The sequence below is a fragment of the Phoenix dactylifera genome, chromosome 4 (assembly GCF_051530095.1).
Source record: "Phoenix dactylifera cultivar Ajwa chromosome 4, Ajwa_hap1_PhDact_Kaust_v1.1, whole genome shotgun sequence".
Taxonomy (NCBI): domain Eukaryota; kingdom Viridiplantae; phylum Streptophyta; class Magnoliopsida; order Arecales; family Arecaceae; genus Phoenix; species Phoenix dactylifera.
In genome coordinates, this window is record NC_143193.1 from 48,712,350 (window position 1) to 48,722,390 (window position 10,041).

The 10,041-nt window shown below is 38.9% G+C and overlaps 2 protein-coding genes across 3 annotated transcripts; both read left to right on the forward strand.

Annotated features, from left to right (window-relative positions):
• Positions 1-4,080: 4,080 nt before the first annotated feature.
• LOC103704759 (acyltransferase GLAUCE-like) lies at positions 4,081-5,812 on the forward strand. Its single transcript, XM_008788180.3, has 2 exons — positions 4,081-4,535; positions 4,652-5,812. Exons 1-2 carry the CDS (start codon positions 4,083-4,085, stop codon positions 5,555-5,557), a joined length of 1,359 nt encoding a protein of 452 aa, XP_008786402.2. The 5' UTR covers positions 4,081-4,082; the 3' UTR covers positions 5,558-5,812.
• A 1,138-nt stretch (positions 5,813-6,950) lies between these two features.
• Positions 6,951-9,217, forward strand: LOC103704760 (12-oxophytodienoate reductase 1-like). 2 transcript variants are annotated; one of them, XM_008788181.6, is made up of 5 exons: positions 6,952-7,112; positions 7,618-7,758; positions 7,864-7,994; positions 8,161-8,322; positions 8,486-9,217. In XM_008788181.6, the coding sequence occupies exons 1-5, from the start codon at positions 6,991-6,993 to the stop codon at positions 9,076-9,078; spliced, it is 1,149 nt and encodes a 382-aa protein (XP_008786403.1). In that variant the 5' UTR covers positions 6,952-6,990; the 3' UTR covers positions 9,079-9,217. The 2 variants fall into 2 exon arrangements, with proteins under 2 accessions (XP_088576422.1, XP_008786403.1); XM_088720296.2 differs by lacking the exon at positions 7,618-7,758 and having other exon boundaries at positions 6,951-7,112.
• Positions 9,218-10,041: the final 824 nt, after the last annotated feature.

A 10,041-nucleotide genomic window follows, 5' to 3' on the forward strand; every position in this document is an offset into this window, starting at 1 on the left:
TAAACAATAAATAAGTAACATATTCTTTTGCCAATAGCCTCCTGCTCCCTAACTTTAAGAAACATTCAAACATGCTATCTTCAAACTGAAACTAGAACAAGTATCTCCCATTCTTTTCTACGAAGAAACTTGACATTTGCATTTGATCATGTGGGTCTAATCACTGAGAAAGATTTCTTTAGAAACTCTAGCTGGGATGGCACCATCCAATTGATTGAATGATGGAAAACCCAAACATCATAGCCAGACTCCATTTATACAAAGAACTTGCCAGAAGGTCTTTCTATTTTGTTAACAAAATAGATTTTGTTGCCTCTATATTTTACAACTTATGTGAACACAGAGCTGTTACTAAAACCACCAATCGCACCAAATGGGTAAATTCTTTAGCCTTACACTATCATAAGACCTAAACCCAAAACATCATACCCAAATAACTATGATAATAAGAAAAAGATAAATTGACATAAAACTATCTAGCCACTCTGATTTGCTGAAACCCTACCAACTTCACAAATAATCAACCTCTTATTCTCTTGATTTCCTCATGTTATCATATAAAACCGAGCCAGTTGGCATGTCTTCAACAAACAGGGACCCTAGTTAAATTAAACACTACATGACCAGTAACAATGACCTCATCAGCGTTTAGAACTAGGGTTTATATCATTTAGCACATTTTCTGAGCCAGGGATCTTGACGAGAATGCCATATCAACACCACATTCTTCAATTCAGAACATGCAAGGGGCAACAATATGCATTTAGGCACGGCGCACCACTATATTACATATTTCCTACTTTTAACGAAAAAAGCCCCAAGCCACATAAAGCCCTCAAATACATACTATAAAGAATAAGCCCAATATGTCTTCTAGGTCACCCACAGCACCAAATTAGATAGTCGAAAAAACGAAAAAATAATCAGCCTTTCAAATAGATTCGGCATGATGAAGGACCAAGACTGCATTTTTATCTAATAATTACACAATTTAAGTACCAGAAATAACAGTACCAACTGAATTCGATAAATTTTCGTTTAAAAAACCAAAAAAAAAGAAAAATCAATCAACTTCTTTACTTCAAGCAGGTAATAGGCGCTTCCGTTACTCTCAAAAAACATAGAATTTTCAGCCGCAACATAAAGCAACATCAGAAATAAAAGAGAAGAAGAGTGAGGAAAGAGCCGAGGAACAAGCCAACGCCATTGTTACGTCCCCTCCTCTTTGCTTTCGGATCTAAAATCACCACCAAAAATGTTAGCTTTCCATACGAAAAAACAATCGAAAATTCAAAATTCCCCCAAAACGTATCAAAAGCGGAGCCAGCTCTTCAAAGTAATATCTCGAAAGAAGCCGCGTCAGGAGCAAGGATTGAGAACTTGGGAAATACATAGGAAAGTTTTAATTAATAATAATAATAATAACAATAAAACTATATTTTTCGAAAGTCAAGAGTATGATTAACGTGGACAGTTTGTGGGAGTCAACTTCGAAGTCGTCGTTTAATTTGATAAACGCGCTCTAGTTTTATCTGGCTCGCTTTTTTTATATCTATACATATTTTTGTGTAGTAGGAGAAATGAACCCAGCGAGACGCATTTATGAAAAAAATCAGAGTAACTATAGAAGAAGCGAGCAGAACTTTTGACCTCTCCTTCGTCCGCCGCATTGCTTTTCCCATTTCTCACCGAAATCTAATCGCCTTCCCAAATCGGTGGGTATTATCATTCTTGATCTATGGTATGCCTCACCAACCGAATAATCTATAAACTTTCTTGGTTTTGATTTTATTGTCTCATTCTTGGTGGATTCAACTTTGACTCTTAAATATAGACTTGTTTAGTGGTTTTGGTTTGGTATTATTGTGAGCATTTGACTGGATTTCATTAGTTTATTCCTTTTTTTATTTGAGTCAGGTTTGGATCAAGCTTTTTGAATCTTTGACTTGAAAAAGGCTAGAGTATAATATTTATCATATGAACAAGGACTTTTTAACTTCAAATATTTCGGTATACATACTTTAGTATATATTCATCAAACTAGATTTTTCTTGAGTTAAGCTTTTTGAATTTTGACTAAGAAGAAATGGTTAGAATTTTATGTTTAGATCCATGGTATGTCGTACTGGTTCGAACTAGGCTGTACGAAGTGTATCGTACCGTACCGGTATCTAATATAAGTGGCGTACCAATATATGATATGTCAAAAAAAAATCTGTACCATGTCGTATTGATACCTTACTAGCTAGCGTGGCACCGACATAGGGTTTAGTATCGAGACAGCAAATTTTGCTTAGATGTTTTGAGCAAAAACTTGTATTAGAGGTAATGTTGTTAGATTTGGTGATGGTAAGACTACTAAGGAAGATTGTAGTGGGATCACATGGAGATTTATGATTTAAACCATTGATTATTTGCATTATTGTATGTTGATTTTAAAGAGGAAGCACCATTGTTCATATGTTTGGGGGAGTCAGGTCGGAGCCCTCGATCACCCATAGAAGAGAAAGGGAGAGGGAGAGGGAGAGAGGTAAAGAGAGAGAGAGAGAAATTTGAGACTATTACATTTTTTGGAACATAATAGATATCAAATTTGAGAATATTTTTTATACATTTTTTGTAGACTATTACACAATGTTGCATGTCTACTTCTACATATTATTTTTTATTCATTTCTTGTAGATTATTGGAACTAAACATCGACCAATGTTCTACGTCTAAACTTCTACTTGACCATAAGCCAAATCATTTGCTGGAATTTCAGAAAGAAAAGCCAAAAAGGAAGAACAAATTCAGATATATATAATATATAATAGATTTGAGAATATTACTTTTATTCATTTCGTGGAGATTATTAAAAGTAGAATATCTACCAATGTTGCATGTCTAATTCTACCCTTTTTTTTTTATTTCTTGGAGATTATTAGAACTAGAACATTTATCGGTATTCTGTCTAAACTTCTTCTTGCCATAAGCCAAATCATATGGCATGGGATTTTAGAAAGAAAGGCCAAAAAGGGATAACAAATCTATATCACCAATTTCTTTTCACTGCTTTGTGACATAGTTCTGCTTATTGTATTGAATATGTAGTGAAGACATATAAGTTTGCGCCCAGAAAAATACATCTAACCAACAGCTTCTCCAATTCTTAGGCTTTAATTATAAAAAATGTTAAATCCTGAACCTACCAATTGAAAATTAGGCTTCTGAAACATAATCACCTTCGACATGAACCTATATACAGTGATGCTCCTGCAAATCATGCACATATAAATATAACTACCTTCTCGATCCACAATTTATTTATCAATGGGTGGTTTGTTTGGATCTTGAAGGATTTTTTTTGTTTCTATAGAAGATTTAGTTTGGCTCTGAGCATCAAATTGGCATGACCTTTGATGCTATTCAGACAATTAATATTTGGTGAACTCAGTACTTAAGAAATTGTCCTGATGATGAATTTATGACTCGAAAAAAAAAAAAAATCAAACTCTCCACTGACCCGTGAACTTAATCCGGAACCTAATCCAATAGCTCTCCTGGGAAATTAATCTCAAGAGCAACCAGAAATCTCCCACAAGTCTATAATCATTTCATATCTTTATATTTTCTAAATAAACTTGATGACAATTTTGGCCAATCAAACTTGGTACAACATCTTTGAGTAGTCTAGATCGGCTCCTATGCTTTCTCATGGGTTTTTTTTGAGGTTGCTTAGCTTTGAATTTGGAAGGATCCGACTTGTATCAAACTACTTTTATCCATTCCCCCCTCTTGGGCATGCTCTTGGATGGTGCAAAAGCCCCCATCATTATGAAAGAAATGCCATTTTCATGCCGACTTCTGAGGATACATGAATTGGGAATGGGTACCCTATACCTGCATATAGGAAACAATTAAAAAAAAATGCATGCATGGCTACGAGGATGCTATCCACCAGACATCATGCTTTTCTTACTTCTTTCTGAAGAGGTTCTACTCCTATAGGTAAATTACAAATCTTTGTTAAATAGTCGATACACTGCATGCAATTCCTTCACCTCTTTCTTCAAACAAATTGGCTTGGTTTCTTTGGTTCCATGGAGTTCTCTGTTTCCATAACAGATAATGATGTTAGAAGAGGAGGAATAGTAAGCCTGGTTTCTCCAAGGAATCCAACACCTATAAAGACTCTGTATCTTTCAAATATAGACCAGACAGTGGCCTTTCCTGTTCAGACAGTATTCTTCTATGAAGTCCCACCAGGTGGTGGAACCCCAAGATTTGATGCAACTGAGAGAGTGAGGAGATCAGTATCTGAGGTTCTTTTGATCCCTTACTATTTTATGGCTGGGAGGCTCAACTTCAATCTCCAAACAAAGAGGCTGGAGCTTGTCTGCAACAATGCCGGGGTCTTGTTTGCTGGTGCAACATCGAGTCTTAGCTTGAATGAGCTTGGGAATCTGTCTCTACCAAACCCTTCATTTCGGCATCTTGTTCTTCAAACAGAGGGGTTCGAGAGCCTCCCCGAGACTCCCATTTTCACAATTCAGGTTATAAGTCCTTCTATCTTAGATAAAATTAGCCTCGTTAAGACTGGCATTTATTGGTTCTCTCTCTCTCTCTCTCTCTCTCTCGTTTTTTTTTAATTTATTTTTTGCATGCGCAGGTCACGAGATTCAAATGTGGAGGATTCTCGATTGGTTTTGTTACAAACCACAGCATACTTGATGGCAGATCAGCAGCAGAGATGTTCGAGAATCTTGCATCTATCTGCAGGGGAGAAGGCATGAAGACCCATTTGCTTAACATTGATAGGTCATGCATCAGAGCAAGAGACCCACCTCAGATCAAGTTCCAGCATACAGAATACACCAAGCTAGCAGAAGCCACCTCCCTCGCATCCTCCTTTACTTCGCCAATCCAACCCTCGACATCCACTCCTCTCCCAAGCCTCCAACAGGACCATGACTTCAGAATGCTCTCTTTCAGCCCCGACATGATCAGATGTCTCAAGGAGAAGTCCGCGACCAAGTGCTCTAGCTTTGAGGCCATTGTGGCTCACATATGGAGGGCAAGAACGAAGGCTGTCTTCGATGACCCAGATGGGATCTCCTCTGTTCTGTTTGCAGTGGACATAAGGTCAAGGGTGTCGCCACCTTTGCCGCATGGGTTCGGCGGCAATGCTGTGATCACAGCCTCAGCAAGTGCTAAGGTGGCGGACTTGGGTGAGAAGCCCTTCTCCTTCTGCGTGGGGATGGTGAAGGAGGCCATAGAGAGGGTCACAGACGAGTATGTCAGGTCTGTAATAGACTGGCTGGAGGTTTACAGAGGGGTGCCTTCCACTGTGAATGGAAACTTCTTTCTTTCTGCTTGGTGGAAACTTCCCTTCCACGAGCTGGACTTTGGGTATGGGAAGCCTCTGTACGGTGGGCCTGTGGTTGGTGGGATGGGTGAATTCGTGCTTCTGCTCTCCAGTGGTAATGACATGGGAAGAAGGGGTGGTGTAAATGTGTGGATAGCTCTGGAGAAAGATAAAATGGAGAGATTCTTGTGTCATGTGTTTGAGATGTGAATGGAGGGGGGGATCCCTACTTGGTGTACCTAACTAAACAAGGAGCTTTTATATATGTGTACCTCTGCAAGAGATGGTAATCTCTCGTGCACCCTTCCTTTGTGAACATGGGACTATAGGACTATGGGAGATGCTGATTTAAGATGGCACCAAGCACATTTTCTTTTCATTTCAGACTCTATCTGAGAATGTGATTTCTGGTATTGTGGAATCACAGCCAACCCAGGATTTCTTCCTCCTATCACTGTCACCTCTCCTAGCACCTTTTCTTTTCTTTTCTTTTCTTTCTTTTTTTCTTCTTCCTTCTTGTTTTGCTGTCTTCTTACAGGTATGAAAGATGCGCTTTCTTGTGGATGATCCGCCTTTCGTACTCTTGATCTTGTTGTCCTTGGGACCATTCTTTCAATGTTAACAAATATTATCTTCATTAAAAGATGATTCCTATTTTAGCAGCCATTTTCTTTTCAGCTGAACTATTTGAAGCCTCTATGTGATTGTTGTAACTAGTAGAAGGACAAAATCTGTTGATAGATCCATTCAATAATCTAAGGAGATCCAATAATAAATATATCACTTTTGCGTGAAGTATGACACTTATCGCACCATATTGATTTGTTGTCAGTACTCAGTATAGGTGGCATACTGTACTCGATATACCAAAAAAAAATTTCGTACCATACCGATATTGTGCTAGTGTGGCAGTAATACGGAGTTTAATACCGAAACGACGAATCTTGGTGGCATTTTTTTTATTAAATTGCATATTTGGGATCCTCAAGTAGAAAACTTACGCAGCCATGAAACAACATCAGAAGTACAAGCAATCCTACATTTGATTAGGTTTTCAATCAAAAAATGTTAAACAAGAGATTTTTTTTTTTATATATCGCCACTGTATCAATAGACGACTCTGTCATGTATTTAGATTTAAATTGAGGATTTCTAATTTTCGAAATGTGAATACGAGAGAAAGGAAGGAGAAGTATTATTAAAAGAGAAGACTGGGACCTCGTGGCGGTGGTTGTTAAGAGTCGCCGTTACCGTCTTGGACGCAAGCCTTCTGGAAGCTTTCAAGCCTCCTGTGACGTGTGGATTGACGTCAGTATCAGACAAACAACCAACGACCACAATGGAAGAGTCTTAGATTCTTGGAAGTAAATGCTGTTCCAATTTCCCTTCCTCTCTGTCTTCATACCAACTACTCCATTTCGGCCGTCAAATTAGAATCCAGGATTTAATTTTTCAGACCAACTACTTGGGCCCTGCTGCCATCTTCTATTTGTTTATATGTTTCTTGTTTGATCTCCACTTCATTAAATATATATATATATAAACTTATAGGTTATAATTGACTGACGGTTGACTGCAAACCCAGTTCTATAAAGTGCAATAAAACTTATGAATTAGACACTTAGAACACAAGAACATAAAAAATGGGTTGCAACAAAACAGGAGAGAGGGGAGAAAAGGCGGAGGAGAGGGGGGGAAGAGAGACAGCAGAAGATATCCCTCTTCTCACTCCATACCAGATGGGAGGATTCCTGCTTTCGCACAGGTCAGTAACCCCAGAGCACTTGCTTGATTACTAGGATTCCTGTTTTATTTTTATTTCTTTTTGAGGAGTTGGAGTTGATATGATTAGACTACCTGATGACCATGTAGATATACTAGAAAAGGAGTTGCAGTGAACCCCAAAAGAATCTCTCTAGTTTGATGTTATGCTTTGGATACTGAGATTAGAGACTGCAGAATTAATTAGACTGCTCATATCTAGCATCCATGAATATGTTGAGGTGGATGCATGATGAGCTGGGATGGGTTCAGCTAGGAAAAATAATGCCAATGGAGGGTTCTTGGAATGGATTGAAGATTACTTCGGTAGATTTGATGAGACTGTCTTAGTTTTTCATGGTTTTGTTGTCCTGACTGCTCAAAAGTTGTAATCTGGAATAAGTCTTATTGTATAATAGTTTGTAATTGTGTTTAATGAATTAAAATCTTCTCAAGAGCCGAAACTTGGGACTTGTTTGAACTGAAACTTCGAATTTATTAATCTTCAGGGTAGTTTTGGCACCATTGACAAGGCAGAGATCCTATGGATATATTCCACAACCACATGCTATTTTGTACTACTCCCAGAGAACTTCCAAAGGGGCCTTTTTGATATCCGAAGGCACTGTGGTATCAAACACAGGCATAGGGTAAGATTTAGAGACCTCACAATGCTGTCTCAAAATTTGTTCCTGAGTCCTGATCATGTGATTGGCTCCAATTCATTTTTCCTTAATCTCCCTTATGTTTTGAAGGTATAAAGATATCCCTGGTATTTGGACTGGAGAGCAGGTGGAAGCATGGAAACCAATAGTGAATGCTGTACATGAGAAGGGTGGTATTTTCTTTTTACAGATTGGGCATATGGGAAGGATCTCAAATTATGGTATATATATCCTCCTACATCTTCTCCCATCCATTAATCCTACCACATCTCTTCTCCATTCATTATATTTCTCAAACAAAATTTATTGCTTTCTGCCAATGCCTAAAAACTAAAATGACTATAATTTGATGAATCCTTCAATTAAGACATTCTGTCTCATGTATAGGTTTCCAGCCTAATGGACAAGCACCTATCTCAAGCACTGATAAGCCACTCACTCCTCAGACTCCAGAAGATGATTTCTCCCCTCCTCGACGCTTGAGGACCGATGAAATTCCTCTTATAGTCAATGATTTCAGAGTTGCTGCAAGGAATGCCATTGAAGCTGGTGAGTCTTCATTTTGGTCACTCTGCATCATTGTTTGAGAACAATGCACATCCTTAACTCAATCATTCTCTGTTAAGTCCATTTGGTAACATGCTCCATCTCCTAATATGTGAAAGTAGCCCTATAATACCATGCTTAGACTGTTCTCTCTATACAATCTTAGGCTTTGATGGAGTTGAGATCCATGCGGCATTCGGTCATCTACTCGAGCAGTTCATGAAAGACGGCATCAACGACCGAACCGATGAATACGGTGGAAGCTTGCAGAACCGCTGCCGCTTCGCCTTGGAAGTAGTTGAGGCAGTGGTAGATGAAATTGGAGCCAGTAGAGTTGGCATGAGATTATCTCCCTTTGGAGACTTCATGGAGAGTGGAGACTCAGACCCTGAGGGTCTTGCACTCTACATGGCTGAGTCGCTCAACAAGTTTGGCATTCTCTACTGCCATGTTATCGAACCAAACATGGAAGTTGTGGATGGAAAGCAGCAAATACCACATCTGCATCTTCCCATGAGAAAGGCTTTCAATGGTACGTTCATCCTTGCCGGGGGATTCGATAGAGAAGAAGGTGACAAGGTGATCAAAGAAGGTTATGCTGATCTAGTCGCATATGGCCGCTGGTTCATAGCTAATCCTGACCTGCCCAGGAGATTTGAACTCAATGCTCCTCTTAACAAGTATGATAGGTCTGCATTTTACACATCAGACCCTGTTGTTGGGTATGTAGACTACCCATTCCTTGAATCCTTGAAGTAGTGTTCATTTTTCTTATTTAGTGAATTGGATGGAGACCCCATAGTTTTCCTTTCTAATTTCCAAGAAAGAAACAGAGAATCAAATAAATCAATTGGATGACAGTGTTTGTGGTACCAGTTCCACAAGAACAGTTTACAAATACAAGTGCTCATAAATGTGCTGGCAACACTGCGAATTATCTTGGGAGCAATAGCTCAAATTTTATTTTACTTCAATTATTCTTATTCAATTTAAGCCTCACATAATCAGCATGTCATCTCAACTTGAACATAGCTCAAACTTGGAAACAGATATATCGTGGGATAGGCTATCTCCTTTTTTTTTTTGTATAATAATTAGATGCCCAGCATCTCGTTTGTAGGTGTCATGATCTGATCACGAAGGAGAAAGAATGCTGTACATAAGTTATGGGCCGGGTTCGCTCTGATATCATTTGTAACAACCAGGATCTCACCCATGGCTAGCTAGAAGGTATTATTTGGGTTCCTTGATCCTGTATAAATACTCAAGATCTACCCAGCAAATAATCGATGTGGGACTAAACACACGCCCGCACGTGTCCTCACATACTCCCCTCGTTCAAGCCCTGACGTCCTCGTCAGGCTAAGGGTTCAAATCTAATCACAAATACCACGATCGGCTCGTGGTCAGCCCCAATGGATGCGTGCTGCAGTGTCCTCTAGTCCACATAGATTATGGATCGGGTCCGCTCTGATACCATTTGTCACAACCCAGGACTTCACTGAAAAATGATTAGCCAGAAGGTATTATTTGGGTTCCTTGATCCTGCATAAGTACCCAAGATTTACCCAGCGAATAATCGATGTGGGATTAAACACACGCCCGCACGGGTCCTCACAAAAATATTAGAGGTTAATTATAACTTCTAGCTTTTTTTTTTTTTTTTTTTTGGTGAATAACTTCTAGCTTAACAAGTTTTATAAAAGGAATGGAATTAATAGT